At 44.8% G+C, this 16,827-nt stretch overlaps 1 protein-coding gene across 6 annotated transcripts in view; it reads left to right on the forward strand.

Moving 5' to 3' along the window:
• HNRNPUL1 (heterogeneous nuclear ribonucleoprotein U like 1) overlaps positions 1-16,827 on the forward strand; it is a 47,973-nt gene that overhangs the window by 11,390 nt on the left and 19,756 nt on the right. For all 6 annotated transcript variants that reach the window (XM_050768429.1, XM_050768428.1, XM_050768424.1 and 3 more), the window contains exons 4-7: positions 1,483-1,556; positions 3,306-3,445; positions 6,138-6,237; positions 8,178-8,290. In XM_050768429.1, coding sequence (XP_050624386.1) covers positions 1,483-1,556; positions 3,306-3,445; positions 6,138-6,237; positions 8,178-8,290 — 427 coding nt within the window. The remainder of the gene's footprint in view (positions 1-1,482; positions 1,557-3,305; positions 3,446-6,137; positions 6,238-8,177; positions 8,291-16,827) is intronic.

Genomic DNA, 16,827 nt, shown 5'->3' on the forward strand with positions numbered 1-16,827 from the left:
CGAAGTGCCCACTCTTGGGCTGGACACTAGCAACATAAAGATGGGCAGTGAGTTTTGCCTTCTGTTGTTCCAGTATGGGGACTCAGACACATACATAAGTAAGCCACAACCTCTGAGGTGAGTAGTCAGGATGCAGGTAAGTTTCAGGAGCTCAGAAGAGGCAGCAGCCTCTGCTTTGGTCATTTCTCTTCCCTAACAAGCCCTTCCTTCCTTTCCCTCCAGACCAAGTCCTTTCCTTCCCTCCTTCCTTCCTTCCTTCCTTCCTTCCTTCCTTCCTTCCTTCCTTCATTCCTTCCTTCAGCTCCTATCTGAAGCCTTTTGCAATTATGAAAACTAGCAATGGCCACTGTACTCACCTGGATTAGTCATCTGACACATTCTGTTTCCTATCTGGCAGAGTCCACCTTCTTACTAGCTTGTTACTCTCTGAGACAGGGCCTGGATGTCCCAGGCTATGACTTAAGTTAGGACATGGAGCCCACCTCATATGGTGTTCTTCTACTGCTTGCCACAGAGCAGAGGCCTAGAAGCTACTTGCTGATGGAGAGCAGAGGAAGAACACTCGCTCTGATCCTGGGCTGGCAGGGAAAGTTTCGTAGAATGGACTTAACATGTGATGAGCACAGACTCATGAGATGAGTCTCATGAGTCTCCTTCATGAGTGGGACCCTGGGCAAGTCATTCTGCTTCTCTGAGCTGCTCTTCAGGAAAGAGACTCATCTGTGTTAGCCCTGGCCTGGCGAGGCCAGAGGGGCCCTCCACCAGAGGGAAGGCTGCTGCTGGGAGAGTCAGCAGCCAAATGGGCATGGGCTCCCCATCTGTGCATGCAGTGCACTGTGACCACCCAGACTGTCCAGGCAGGACCCTGAGTGTTAGTTAGACTCTACCTTTCTACCCTTCTTCCTCATTCCTGTACAGCAGAAACCAACAGTGTTAAGTCCCTTTTTTAGTGTTTTGGTAGGAAAATGAATATCATTTATAATTTAGGACACTGAAAAAAATGGGTCATCTCAAATTCTCTCAGATGTAGGATTTTAAGAAGCCTGGTACATGGATAGATAGTAATTATTGGGATTTATCTAGGCTCTTGCACATGCCCCTTCCTGGACAGCACCCTTTTGAGATACCACAGCCTCCAAACAGTAACAGAGATCAGTGTGGAAGTGGTTGTCAACATGCAGAGGGTATAGATTAGAATCTTAGGGTGTAAAAAAAGAGCAAAAAAGTTCCCTAAATGATTCTGATGCCCCCTTCAGCAGAGCATGCCCTCTCCAATCCCTGTCTCCACCCTAGGAGTTGATGGTCATTGCTCTCATTGCAAGGATGTATGGTTCCAGAGTTCTTTTGCCCACTTCTGTGGGAAGAAATGGAGATTCAGGAAGCAGTCTGGAGGCCACTTGTAGATTATAGCAGAACATTCATTTTCTTTCCTTTGTGCTCATGTATTGTTCTTGTGTGACTTAACCCCCGTTTCTAACACAGGGGCCGCTCTCCTCAGCCTCCTGCTGAAGAGGATGAAGATGACTTTGATGATACCCTTGTTGCTATTGACACCTGTAAGTCTTTGGAGTGCCCATCTAATTCTGCCTTATAGTCAGTATGGGGAAATTGTGTCTTGACCTTCACCAGAATCCCTGCCTGGCACCGTCCAAAGACATTGTTAGTCCACATGTGACACACAGCTTAGCTCTGGAGCAAGAGTCCTGGTTTGGAGGCAGAAGACCTACTCCCAACTCTAGCAGTGGGACCCTGGGCAAGTCATTCTACTTCTCTGAGCTTCCCTTCAGTTAATTCTGCCGTAATAACCTCAGAGGACTTTCAGGGAGACTCCTCAGTGGATACAGGAGCAATTTGGAAAACCCTGAACTGCCCTGTACACACAGAGGTTGTCATCTAATCAGGAAGGGAATCTGAGTGCTGCTGGGGAAACTTAACTCTTTTGACAACTAGTTCCCGTTTCCATCAGCTGCTCACGTTCTTGGTGAAACCAATGTCACTGTGTCCTCTGAGGCACAAACCTGGCCCACCCTGCTGTCTGTCCTCCAGTTCAGCTTTCTTTCCACTGGATAAGTGGCTTTCACCTTTGCTGCGCATCTGAGCATTTGGAGGATTTCTTATAAAGGTCCTTTTCCTCAGACCTCCTAGTCAGAGTCTAATGAAGAGCCTGTGAATCTAAATTTTTATATGCACCCAGAAGCCCAGTCAGGTCTGAGAACACTGCACTTCTCAACAGAGCAGAAGATAAGCAGCAATTTATTCATCTGTTTCTACAGAAGCTTATGTTTATAAAGCACTGGCTACATGCTTTTGTAAGAGATAAAGATATATACGGTCTCTAATATCGCAAGCTCTCAAAGACAAAATCTACCCAGAGTAGAGGTAAACATTGTTTAAAAAGTGTTGGGGGGCAGTGGTTCATGAGGCAGTGTCTGATGAAATGGAAATGTACCGACCACAGTGGTCAGCCTTCAGAGAAAGGAGAGTGCCTCATGGGAGGGATGGTCAGGAAAGGCTTTCTTGGAGGCATGACTGGTTGCTTGAATATTGAGAAGGGTAAGAGCAACAGTAGGAAAATCCTAGGCCTATGAGAGGAATTAGGAGCCTATGGGGCACCTGGGCATTGGTTCCTGGGTGGCAGGTGTGGATCAGGGTCAGATCCCTGTATAGCTGTTGGAAACAGAAGTCTGGTTCCCAACTTGATAGAATTAGCACAGAGGGCGGTGGGAATATATGGTGGTGGTGATCAACCTTTTTGTATTCTAAAATCTAGTTTGAGTCTGGGCAACATGGCAAAACCCTGTCTACGAAGAATATAAAAATCACCCGGGCATGGTGGCATATCCCTGTAGTCCCAGCTACTCAGGAGGCTGCAGTGGGAGGATGGCTTAAGCCCCCAAGATGTGTTCACTTGTGTACTCCTGGTCAGCACTTGGGGAACTTCCCTCTGCCTGTTTCTTAGGACTTTTAAAACATCAACCAGGTTGGGCATGGTGGCTCACGCCTGTAATCCCAGCATTTTGGGAGGCTGAGGCGGGCAGATCACCTGAGGTCAGGAGTTCGAGACCAGCCTGGCCAACATGGAGAAACCCTGTCTTTACTAAAAAATACAAAATTAGTCAGGTGTGGTGGTACATGCCTGTAATCCCAGCTACTCAGGAGGCTGAGGCAAGAGAATCGCTTGAACCTGGGAGGCAGAGGTTGGGGTGAGCCAAGATCACATCATTGCACTCCAGCCTGGGCAAAAAGAGCGAAACTCCGTCTCAACAAAACAAAAACATGAACCAACTGGGCTTTTTCCTTCACAGATAACTGCGACCTCCACTTCAAAGTGGCCCGAGATCGGAGTAGTGGCTATCCGCTCACAATTGAGGGCTTTGCCTACCTGTGGTCAGGAGCCCGTGCCAGCTATGGGGTCAGAAGGGGCCGTGTGTGCTTCGAGATGAAGGTGAGTAGGAACAAGAGAAGGGGAAGGTCAGAGAGGTCCATCCATTGTAATATCCTGACACCAGCCACCTTGGTCAGAGCTACAACTGGAAAAGAGACTGGATCGTGCAATACTGTGTCCAAGCAGACAAAACTGTGATGAACTCAAGAGAACTACATCATTGCTAAATATCATATCAGAAAAGCAGGCCAACCATACATTGCTTCATCAAGCAGATATTTCCTTGGTGAGAGTTGACCCAGGTATTGTATAGTCAACCAGTGTAGTGATGACATGTTTGTAGAACTGAGAAAATACATTGTTTGGAAGAAAAGTGATCTAGAAAGAATAGACTCAGGTGTCACTTAGTAAAGGGAGGCCAGAGGGAAAACGGCAAAGAACTGCCAGCTTAGGCCAGCATCTGCTGTGATCTCTGCACCGTTCCATGTCAAGTTATGTTTATGAAAATAATACATGCTCATGTTTAACAAAAGTTTAGACAGCACAGAAGAGTACAGTATAAAACAGGTTATTCTCGCCGGGTGCGGTGGCTTACGCCTGTAATCCCAGCGCTTTGGGAGGCTGAGGCAGGTGAATCACGAGGTCAGGAGTTCAATACCAACCTGGCCAAGATGGTGAAACCCCGTCTCTACTAAAAATACAAAAAATTAGCCGGGCGTGGTGGTGGGCACCTGCAATCCTAGCTATTCGGGAGGCTGAGGCAGAGAATTGCTTGAACCCAAGAGGTGGAGGTTGCAGTGAGCCGAGATCATGCCGCTGCACTCCAGCCTGGGCGACAGAGTGAGACTGTCTAAAAACAAAAAAAAGCCCAGGTTATTCTCATGTCCTCTCAGTCTCCATCCTACTCCCTGGAGGGAACTTCTGTGTTAACAATTTCTTATCTATTTGTGTATCCATACTTACAGATGATAGCTAATACTATAGAGCTCTTTGCATGCACAAGATACAGCACCAGGCTCTTTACATGGATTATCTCCATTAATCCTCATAGTACCGTCTGAAAACAGGTACTGTTAGCCCCAGTTTTTAGAGGTAGAAGCTGAAACACAGAGGGTTATATTTTATTGACCACGACATCACTGATGTAAGTTGCACATTATTTTATGTCCCTCTCATAGAGAAACACTGCCAACTAAATAAACTACACAGTGTTTTCTTTTCTTTTTTTTTTTTTTTTTTTTTTTGAGATGGAGTTTCACTTTTGTTTCCCAGGCTGGAGTGCAGTGGCATGATCTTGGCTCACTGCAACTTCTGCCTCCCAGGTTGAAGCAGTTCTCCTGCCTCAGCCTCCCCAGTAGCTGGGATTACAGGCATGTGCCACCATGCCCAGCTAATTTTTGTATTTTTAGTAGAGATGGAGTTTCTCCATGTTGGTCAGGCTGGGCTTGAACTCCTGACCTCAGGTGATCTGCCCGCCTCGGCCTCCCAAAGTGCTGGGATTACAGGCGTGAGCCACCGCACCTAGCCTACACAGTGCTTTCTCATCACATTTATTTTGAGATGGATCCTGATTTCAAAGATGTTGAAATGTGTATCTGAAAAGCCAGTGAGGCCATAGGTAGACACGGATATTCGGCAGTCTAGTAGTCTCTTAATACGAAATTAAGTCAGAAGGCTTTTTTTTTTTTTTATTTTTTAACTTAATACTGTATCTTGGACATTTTTTCAATGGCAGTACATTAGCCCAACGTACTGCTTTGCTCCCTTATTTATTTATTTATTTATTTTTTTAGATGGAGTTTCACTGGTTACCCAGGCTAGAATACAGTGGCGCAATCTCTGCTCACTGCAACCTCTGCCTCCCGGGTTCAAATGATTCTCCTGCCTCAACCTCCTGAATAGCTGGGATTACAGGTGCACGACACCACGCATGGCTAATTTTTTGTATTTTTAGTAAACACAGGGTTTCGCCATGTTGGCCAGGCTGGCCTCGAACTCCTGACCTCAGGTGTTCACCCACCTCAGCCTCCCAACATGCTGGGATTACAGACGTGAGCCACCATGCCTGGCCTGCTTCACTCTTCTTAACTGTTGCATCATATTTTGTGGCATGGATATACCATAATCGGTGCCTTATTGATATTTTTCTAATGTTAAAATATATATACACACATATACACACACATCTAATGCTGCACAGAATGTTGCATACACAAATATATTCACATATACATAGACATACTTGTACACATATTAGCGTTTCTGTAGGATACTGAGTTATAGAGCATGTGCATTTACAGGGTTTTGTTGTTGTTGTATAGATGGGGTCTTGCTATGTTGGCCAGGCTGATTCCTAACTCTTGGCCTCAAGCCATCCTCCTGCCTTGGCCTCCCAAAGTGTTGGGATTACAGGTGTGAGTCACCATCCCCAGCCATTTACAGTTTTGACAGACTTCTAGATTGCCCTCTAAAGACACTGTACCAGTTTATCTTTCTATCAGATGTTACGAGAGTCTCTTACACTAAAAGATAACTGTATTTTGAAATGCCTGTCTCTGTGGCCCTGTACTCTGCTGATCCCTTTGGAGGCCCTGGCTTCTGTTCAGTAGGCTCTTCAGAGCTGCTTAAATGCTTCTCCAGCAAGAAAAGCCATTACTTTCTTTTAATGCCTGATGTGCTTCCTTCCTATATTGCCTCATAACCTACAGCCTCCAGAGAAGCAACCCTGAGCCCTTTTGTCCTCTTTCCTTAGATCAATGAGGAAATCTCTGTGAAGCACCTTCCGTCTACAGAGCCTGACCCCCATGTGGTCCGTATCGGCTGGTCCCTGGACTCCTGCAGCACCCAGCTAGGTAAGGAGGGGTCAGCTATGCAGTCCAGAGAAGAGAGTGACTGTCCCTACCCTTGGATTCTCAAGCCTCCTAAGCTTCCCTTTCTAGTGTCAGACTTAGAATAGAACTAGAGTGAAGTGGAACAGGTACAAGGATTAGGTATATGCCACTCTCTCTGTCATGCTGTATTCAACTCAGAGGACTATGGTCATGAAACAACTTTTCTGTGAAGAATCAATTCTTATCCTTCATCTTTTAGGGGAGGGTCCAAAGTTCTCTTTAGGAATCTATTCCCTTTCTGTAAAAAGGATCAGTGTCTCCTGCCCTTAAACCAAGCTGCAAATAAATTCCCAAGCTCCATTAAGTTCTGTCTGTATTTTCTGTCCAGAGCCTAACCTAGAGGAAAAAGGGGAGCAGAGACCAGTGAGGCCAGGGCTAGTTGGGAGAGGGGTAGGGGCTGCCTATTGAAAGATTTTGAATTTTGTGGGTCCCCATCCTCAGACTTCAGTGACCTTCTGGTCCTAAGTAACTGATTATTCTGACCAATTCTGACACCTTCTGCCTTCCATTTATGATCATACAAATGTTTCAATTATGAAAATAATATGTGTTGCTTATAAGAATTCAGGCCATACGGAAAGGGAAAAATGAAAATCCTTCCTAAACTTGTGAGATAAACTAACCAATGTTAACATTCCATTTGTAGTCTTCTGGACATTTTTTTTTTGTACATATTCAAACTGGATCACACTAGGACTACCTTGTATAGCCTTGTTTTAATATATGATGGGCATATTTTTGTAAATAAATACAGCTTTTTGACTACTGCATAATTTTCCATTTTATAATTGCATTATTAAACCAGTCCCCTTCTGTAGCTCATTTAAATTCATTGCAAATTTTTGCTGTTTTAACACTTGAGCCATTATCCTGGTCCGTAATTGCCTGACCGCTTAAGACTAATCTTGAAAAGTAGATATATTCGCACTCATAAGTGTTTGTTTAAAAAATGTGTTCACATGAACTTAGAGAGTGGATTAATAGATGATGGAGACTCAGAAGTGTTAGGGGGTAGCAAGGGGGAGGAGGATGAGAAATTGGTTAATGGGTACAATGTACGTTTTTTAGGTGATGAATACCCTAAAAGCTTGACCACTATGCAATCTGTGCATGTAACAAAATTGCACATGTACCCCACAAATTGGTACCTCCTCAAAAAGGTAGATATATTACCACAAAAAAAAAAAAAGACTCATAGGTCATCTCATTTTATCTCTGTCTCCGTTTTGAGATGTAGGTGGTGGCAGTTGATAGGGATGGGAAACAGCCCAGAAGGGTCAAGCACCATATCCAGGGTCACACAGCTGGTTCATAGGAGAACCAGGCCTGGTATTCATGCTTGTCGGCCCCTGCTTTTCTAGCAGCATATTCTTTGGGTTCTGCCCAGGAATCTCTAGGTCAGGTGTCAGCCAGAGCCCTTGGAATCTCTCAGTTATATCACATCAGCACCCAATTCTGTAACCTGAGGAAATACAGTACCTTTCCTAGGGGTCAGTCCTCATGGTCTCGAGGAGCAAAATCCAGCCCCTTCACTGATTTCTACCACGAGTAGACTGGACTGAATATTGGGTGTCACAAGGAAGGGTTGCATCTCAGCATACAATTCTCCTCCATCCCAGCTCCTGTCTTCCTTTCCTCCCTTTCTTTTCAAATTTCCCTTCTGTGCAGAGTAATTCAGTTGAGCTACTCCCAGACTGGACAACGTAACCCATCAAGCCCTCCAAAGTTCATCATTAAGGGCTTCCTTTCACCCTTCCCCATCCCTATATTAAAAAGGCATTTAATTAATAAAACCAGTAAAGAAAATTATTTTTTTCTTCAAAAATAAAAGTATGTGGCAGCCATTGAGGCTGTTATGACCATCGCAGGTTTAACCTGCCTTTGCCTATTTCTTCCGTCAGGCGAAGAGCCTTTCTCCTATGGCTATGGAGGCACTGGGAAGAAGTCCACCAATAGCCGGTTTGAAAACTACGGAGACAAGTTTGCAGAGAACGATGTGATTGGCTGCTTTGCGGTGAGTGCTAGCAGCCTGTGGGAGTTGGCAGAACCAGATGTTGGGCTACAGACTTCTTTTTCAGGATACCTCTATCCATTGTCTGCCCCATATCCAGCCACTCTCGCCATACTTCTTTGTCTCTGCTTGACAGACTGGAATGTTTACTGTCATTTTGTGGGAAATTCTGTCATTCCATCTCCTCTGGTCTCGTGTGCAAAGTTTTCGGATGACACTCTGAAGAGGTTTGCAGACTTCAGGTGTGCATAGCCTTCCTCCATTCCTAGGTACCAGAGTGACATTTTCTAAACAAACCTAGGAATTTCTTATCTTTCATTGCTAGGAAATAGCCTGTCTGCTCTTGAAGGCAGTGGTATTGGCTCTTGCCCCATGTTGGCATCATCTTATCCCAAAACTTCTCCCTTTCTTCATCTCACATTGGTTGAGCCAGGCTTCCTACAATGAACTGCCTTCTGGAAGAGTAGAGATGATGCAAAACAGAACAGCTGCTGCTGCCATACTTCAGTCTTTGAGAGCAGTGACCAGCAGTCACCATGCTGTGCAATATGGCTGTCAGCTCTGGGCTGGATTCCCTGGACCCAGTTCTGTTCTTCCACTCAAGCCCTGGGCAATTTACACTCCTTGTTTTTCAGTTCCCTCTAAATGAGAATCTTTGCCCCTACCTCAGAATTTCGTATGGAGTCATTGAGTTAATCCTTTAAAAGCACTTATAATAATGCCTGACACACAGTAAGTGCTCAGTAAATATGACTTAATACTGTTAACATTAGGAGTTATAAGAGATGTTTGTAAAATGTGCTCTGAGGCCCCAGAGGAAGTGACTACCCAGACGGATTCATCCTCTGAGGCTTGTTCTTTTGCCTTCCTTCATATTTGTACACACATACTCTTTTTTTTTTTTTTTTTTTTTTTTGAGATGAAGTTTCGCTCTTGTTGCCCAGGCTGTAGAGCAATGGTGCGATCTCGGCTCACTAGTATCTCCGCCTCCTGGGTTCAAGCTATTCTCCTGCCTCACCCTCCTAAGTAGCTGGGATTACAGGCATGCACCACCATGCCCGACTAATTTTGTAGTTTTGGTAGAGACGGGGTTTCTCCATGTTGGTCAGGCTTGTCTTGAACTCCCGACCTCAGATGATCTGCCCGCCTTAGCCTCCCAAAGTTCTGGGATTACAGGTGTGAGCCACCACTCTGGGGCCCTTCTTCTTTTTTTAACTTTGAGATAAATTCAAACTCAGAGAAAAGCTTGAGAATAAAGAATTCTTATAGGGCCTTATCCAGATTCTAACATTTGCCACATTTGCTTTACCATTTTCATGTTTATGGTGTACATACACATAGAGTTAACTCTTCAACAACACGTGTTTGAATTTCTCTGGTTCACTTATGTGCAAATTTTTTTCAATAAATATATTGGAAACTTCTTTGGAGATCTGCAACAATTTGAAAAAACAGACAAATCATATAGCCTAGAAATATCAGTAAGATTAAGAAAAAGTTAAGCATGTCATGAATGCATAAAATATAAGTAGATACTAGTCTATTTCATCATTTACTAGCATAAAATATCCACAAATCTATTACAAAAAGTTAAAACTTATCAAAACTTGTGCACACAAACACAGACTACATGGTACCATTCACAGTTGAGAGAAATGTAAACAAACATAATAGCACAGTATTAAATCATAATTGCTTTTCCTTTGTTTTTTGTTTTGTGTTTTTTGAGACAGATTCTTTCTCTGTCACCCAGCCTGGAGTCTCGTGGCACGATCTCAACTCACTGCAACCTCCAACTCCAGGGTTCAAGTGATTCTTGTGCCTCAGCCACCCGAGTAGCTGGGATTTTTTGTTTTGTTTTGAGACGGAGTCTTTTTTTTTTTTTTTTTTTTTTTGAGACGGAGTCTCGCTCTGTCCCCCAGGCTGGAGTGCAGTGGCCGGATCTCAGCTCACTGCAAGCTCCACCTCCCGGGTTCACGCCATTCTCCTGCCTCAGCCTCCCGAGTAGCTGGGACTACAGGCGCCCGCCACCGCTCCCGGCTAATTTTTGTATTTTTTTAGTAGAGACGGGGTTTCACGTGTTAGCCAGGATGGTTGAGACGGAGTCTTACTTTGTTGCCTAGGCTGTATAGCACAGTGGCGCAATCTCGGCTCACTGCAACCTCTGCCTCCCGGGTTTAGGAGATTCTCCTGCCTCAGCCTCCTGAGTAGCTAGGATTACAGGCGCATACCACCATGCCTGGCTAATTTTTGTATTTTTAGTAGAGATGAGGTTTCACCATGTTGGCTAGGCTGGTCTTGAACTTCTGACCTTAGGCGATCCACCCGCCTCGGCCTCCCAAGGTGCTGGGATTACCAAGTGTGAGCCACTGCACCTGGCCTAATTTTTGTATTTTTAGTAGAAATGGGGTTTTACCGTGTTGGCCAAGCTGGCACTGTGTGTTGTACATCTTCATGTGAGCAGTTCTTTTCAGTAAATTGTGTATCACAGTAAAAAGTGATCTCTCGCAATTCTTGTGTATTTTTTAATTATGTTTACTGCAATATTGTGTAAGCCTTGAGTAACACCATGGGATCCAAACAAAGTGCCACTAGTGATGCTGCAAGTGTTTCTCAGAAACAGAAAAAAGTTATGACATTACAAGAAAAACTTGAATTGCTTGATATGCACTGTAGGTTGAGGTCTACAGCTGTAGTTGCCTGCCATTTCAAGATTAATCCAGCGTAAGGACCACTGTAAAAAAAAAAAAAGAAAACATTCCCGAAGCCATCACTACTGCTATGCTAGCAGGCGCTAAAACCTTGCACTTTTTATCATATATTGAGAATGCAGGGCGGACACTGTGACTCACACTTGTAGTCCCAGCACTTTGGGAGGCCAAGGTGGGCAGATCGCTTGAGCCCAGGAGTTGAAGACCAGCTTGGGCATCACGGCGAAAACAAACTTTTAGTATTTTATAAACATAAAAATTAATTGGGTGTGGTGGTGCACACCTGTAGTCCCAGATACTCAGGAGGCTGAGGATCGCTTGAGCCCAGGAGGTTGAGGCTGCAGTAGGGTATGATTGTCCCACTGCACTCCAACCTGGATGACAGAATGAGACCCTGCCTCAAAAATAAATAAATAAATAAATACTGCAGTTTTGTGTAGGTACAGGGTGGCTATAAGAAAGGCATACCTGCCAGGTGCAGTGGCTTACGCTTGTAATCCCAACACTTTGGGAGGCCGAGGCAGGCGGATCACGAGGTCAGGAGATCTAGACCATCTTGGCTAACACAGTGCAACCCCATCTCTACTAAAAATACAAAAAATTAGCCGGGCATGGTGGCAGGCGCCTGTAGTCCCAGCTGTTAAGGAGGCTGAGGCAGGACAATGGCGTGAACCCAGGAGGCGGAGCTTGCAGTGAGCCGAGGTCGCGCCACTTCCCTCCCTCCTAGGCAACAGAGCGATACTCTTTCTCAAAAAAGAAAAAAAAGAAAGGCATACCTATAGGCTATAATTCAAGAAAAGTGAAGTCATTATATGACAACATAAAGCAAAAGAAAGGTGAAAGATCTAAAGCTGCTGAATTTAATGCCAGCAAAGGATGGTTTAATAACTTTAGAAAGAGGTGTGGCTTAAAAATTGTTAACAGGAAAGGCAGCTTCTGCCAATCAAGAGGCAACAAACAAGTTCCCAGGCATCATTAAGATATAATTGAAGAGAAAGGACATCTGCCTGAACAGATTTTTAATGCGGAGTGCAGTGGTATGATCTCAGCTCACTGCAACCTCTGCCTCCCCAGTTCATGCTATTCTACCTCAGCAACCCAAGTAGCTGGGATTACACATGTGCGCCACCACACCCAGCTAATATTTGTATTTTTTGTAGAGATGGGGTTTCACCAAATTCCTGAGCTCAAGCAGTCTGCTCTCCTTGACCTTCCAAAGTTCTGGGATTGTAGGCCGGAGACACCACGCCCAGCAAATTCTGTCAGATTTACGATCAGGACTGTTGTTACTTGTAAAGCTGGTAACTCTCAAGCCCTGAATCCTCAACACCAGTTGCCAGTCTTTTGGTTGTACTACAAGAAGGTGTGGACAATGAAAATACTTTTTCTAGATTGGTTCCATTGATGCTTTGTTTCTGAAGTTAGGAAATACCTTTCCAATATGTGGTTCCCTTTTAAAGTTCTTTTGATGTTGGAGAATGCCACCAAGAACCCCATGAGTTTAGTACAAAAGGGGTCAAAGTGGTTTACTTGTCCCTAAACAATGGGCTAACCCTTGAACTTTGCAGGGGTTGGGGCACCAACCCCCATGTAATCAAAAATCCACGTATAGTTTTTGACTCCCCAAAACTTAACTACTGGCTGAGTGCAGTGGCTCACACCTGTAATCCCAGTACTTTGGGAGGCTAAGCTGGGCGGTTCACTTGGGCCCAGGAGTTCAAGACCAGCCTGGGCAATGCAAGGAAACCCTGTCTTTACCAAAAATGGAAATAAAAATTAGCTGGGCCTGGTGGCACATGCCTGTGGTTCCGGCTACTCAGGAGACTGAGGTGGGGGGGAAAAAAAGCAAACTAATAGCCTACTGATAACATAAACAGTCAATTAACACGTAGACTAGTGTCTACAATTTTTTTTTTTTTTTTTTTTTTTTTTTTTTAGACGGAGTCTCGCTCTGTCACCCAGGCTGGAGTGCAGTGGCCGGATCTCAGCTCACTGCAAGCTCCGCCTCCCGGGTTTTACGCCATTCTCCTGCCTCAGCCTCCCGAGTAGCTGGGACTACAGGCGCCCGCCACCTCGCCCGGCTAGTTTTTTTTTGTGTTTTTTAGTAGAGACGGGGTTTCACCGTGTTCGCCAGGATGGTCTCGATTTCCTGACCTCGTGATCCGCCCGTCTCGGCCTCCCAAAGTGCTGGGATTACAGGCTTGACCCACCGTGCCAGACCCTAGTGTCTACAATTTTTATGCACTCGTGACATACCTAACTTTTCCTTATTTTTTTTTTTTTCGGTATTTCTAGTCATAGGAATCTGAGAGTTTTTTCAAATTGTTGCGAGTGTCCAAAAAATATTTTCAGTATATTTATTGAATGAAAAAAGTGTGCATGTAAGTGGACCTGCCCAGCTTGAAGCCAGTGTTGTTCAGAGTCAGCTGTGTTTTCATCTGACCCATTTGAGAGGAGGTTGCATATATCGTGTCTTCTTTACTTCGGTCTGTATTCCTTCCTCCTTTTTTTTTAAATAAATGAGGCAGGGTCTTGCAGCATTTTCACAGGCAGTGATCCCTCTTCTGATCAGCATGAGAATTTTGACTTGCTTTGTTTCCTGCCTTGGCTAGTTCACCCCTCCTTAGGCAACCTGATGGTCCCTGACTCTCAGGAGGTCACCATATCAATGCCAAACTTAGCCGATCGACATAGTGCACTACAGCCCAGAACTGGGCTCAAGCCATCCATCCCAACTTAGTAGCTGGGACTGCAGGTGCACGGCACTGTGCCAGGCTTGGTGTCTGCTTTTTTTTTTTTTTTTTTTTTTTTTTTGAGAGAAGTCTTGCTCTTGTCTCCCAGGTTTGAGTGCAATGGCTTTATCTCGGCTCACTGCAACCTCCGCCTCCTGGGTTCAAACGATTCTCCTGCCTCTGCCTCCCAAGTAGCTGGGATTAAGGCGCCTGTCACCACGCCCGGCTAATTTTTGTATTTTTTAGTAGAGACGGGGTTTCACCATGTTGGCCAGGCTGGTCTCCAACTCCTGAGCTCAGATGATCCGCCCGCCTCGGCCTCCCAAAGTGCTGGGATTACAGGCATGAGCCACCATTCCTGGTTGGTGTGTATTCTTTTTTTGAGACGGAGTCTTGCTCTGTCGCCTAAGCTGGAGTGCAGTGGCGTGATCTCGGTTCACTGCAGCTTCTGCCTCCCAGGTTCAAGTGATTCTTTTACCTCAGTCTCCCAAGTAGCTGGGATCACAGGTGCACACCACCATACCTAGCTAATTTTTGTATTTTTAGTAGACACGGGGTTTCACCACATTGGTCAGGCTGGTCTCGAACTCCTGACTTTGTGATCCGCCCGCCTCGGCCTCCCAAAGTGCTAGGATTACAGGCGTGAGCCACCACACCCGGCTGATTCTTAAGAGTAAAGATATTAATGACAGTAAAGTTATTACATTTAAAACTTGATATAATGCTATTATCTACTATACATTCAAATTTTGTCACTTGTCCCAACAATATTCTTTCGTCCAGCTGATTTTCTAGATCTGATCTGATTTGGGATCACATTGCATTCTCTTGCCATGTGTCTTTAGTGTCATTTAGCCTGAAACAGTTTCTCAGCCTTTCTTTGCGTTGCAGGATCTCAATATCTTTTTTTTGTTTTGTTTTTGAGACAGAGTTTCGCTCTGTCACCCAGTCTGGAGTGCAGTGGCGCAATCTCAGCTCACCACAACCTCTACCTCACAGGTTCAAACGATTCTTCTGCCTCAGCCACCCGAGTAGCGGGGATTACAGGTGCGCACCACCACACCTGGCTAATTTCTGCATTTTTAGTAGAGACAGGGTTTCACTGTGTTGGCCAGGCTGGTCTCGAACTCCTGACCTCAGGTGATCCACCTGCCTTAGCCTCCCAAAGTGCTGGGATTATAGGTGTCAGCCACTGCGCCTGGCCCTCAATATGTTTTTAATAAAACATTTTTAAAATGAAAACTGTGTTTATACTCTACAAATTGTTTGGTTTTAAACCTTGGATTTTTTTCCCATGTAACAGTAAATCTTGGCCATCTTTCCCTGTCCACATAGACAATATATAGATCTAGCTCAGTCAAAATTGTTTCTTAATAGTTAATCATTGTGAATTGATTTTTTCAAGAATAGGGTTTCCAAAAAAAAAAAATCAAGGAATGTAAAAGGGGATACAGTGTAAAGTCTTCTTTAGATACCCACCCCCGCACCCCACCCACCCATTTTTCACATACACCCTCCCCACTCTTTTTTTTCATCTCTCTCTTTTTTCTTTTTTAAACTTATATGTCTTGGGGATCTTTTTTTTTTTTTTTTTTTTTTGAGACAGAGTCTCGCTCTGTCGCCCAGGCTGGAGTGCAGTGGCCGGATCTCAGCTCACTGCAAGCTCCGCCTCCCGGGTTTACGCCATTCTCCCGCCTCAGCCTCCCGAATAGCTGGGACTACAGGCGCCTGCCACCTCGCCCGGCTAGTTTTTTGTATTTTTTTAGTAGAGACGGGGTTTCACTGTGTTAGCCAGGATGGTCTTGATCTCCTGACCTTGTGATCCGCCTGTCTCGGCCTCCCAAAGTGCTGGGATTACAGGCGTGAGCCACCGCGCCCGGCCGGGATCTTTTTATTTAATTAATTTTTTTTGAGATGGAGTTTTGCTCTTGTTGCCCAGGTTGGAGTGCAACGGCACGATCTCAGCTCACAGCAACCTCTGCCTCCCAGATTCAAGTGATTCTGCCTCAGCCTCCCACATAGCTGGGATTACGGGGATGTGCCATCCCACCCGGCTAATTTTGTAGTTTAGTTTCACCATTTTGGTCAGATTGGTCTCGAACTCCCGACCTCAGGTGATCTGCCCTCCTTGGCCTGCCAAAGTGCTGGGATTATAAGCATGAGCCACCGTGCCCAGCCTTGGTGGGGATCTTTTTATGGCACTACCAAGAGAGCTTCTTTGTACTTTTATATTGTCTGTAGTCATTGTGTAACTACCATAATTGATTTAACCTAGTCCCTTCCTTTAGTGGACATGTCATTACTTTTGCAGCTTTGTATTTAGTGACTGTTTAATGGCTGTCTAGTATTCTGATGCAGGGGTCTGGGTACCCTGCTTTAATTTAGCCCATCTTCCTGTTAGTGGCTCTGAAAGTTGTTTCCTGGAACAGATAATGCTGCTCATCTTTTTTCCATTTACTGGAGTAACTTGGAGATCTTTTTGTAGCCCCACATATGGATCTCCTGTGCAATTTAGCCACTCCTACTTCCCCATTGGAGCACATTTTGCTGTGCTGGCATGAGCATTTGGCACATACAATTTTGCATTCTTGGGGAATGTATTTCTTCTTGAAAGTTAGATTCTGAGTCAAAGGTATATTTTTAAATTTTGATGGCTACCACCAAGACTACACTCCAAACACGTTACAGTAATTTAACTTGTCACTGTGTGACAGTGTTTGCCAAAGTCTTTTCTTTCAGAGTATGAGGTTCTTTGGGTATGTGGCAGTATGGAACCTAGGCCTTGACTCTTGCTTCAACCAGAACATCTCTTCATCCAGTCTTAAGATTCCTTGTATAGTTTTCTTTGTTCAGAAGCTACCACAACTTTAAAAAGGCTCAGAGTGAGGAGTTGGTGGCAGTGTAAAAATCATTGGTCTCCTGGAACAAGACGGGAGGACATTGGTGTCAAATCTCAAGTTCTCAATTTGCAAAACAAAAAGGCAAAACAGCCTTCCAAGTGAAGAACAGAATAACCCATTTCAGCAAACCATAAAGAGTATGATACTTAGAGCCTCGGGATAACAGAAAGAGGTGTGAGACGCCAGACTGTAAAAAT

The sequence above is a fragment of the Macaca thibetana genome, chromosome 19 (assembly GCF_024542745.1).
Source record: "Macaca thibetana thibetana isolate TM-01 chromosome 19, ASM2454274v1, whole genome shotgun sequence".
NCBI classification, from domain to species: domain Eukaryota; kingdom Metazoa; phylum Chordata; class Mammalia; order Primates; family Cercopithecidae; genus Macaca; species Macaca thibetana.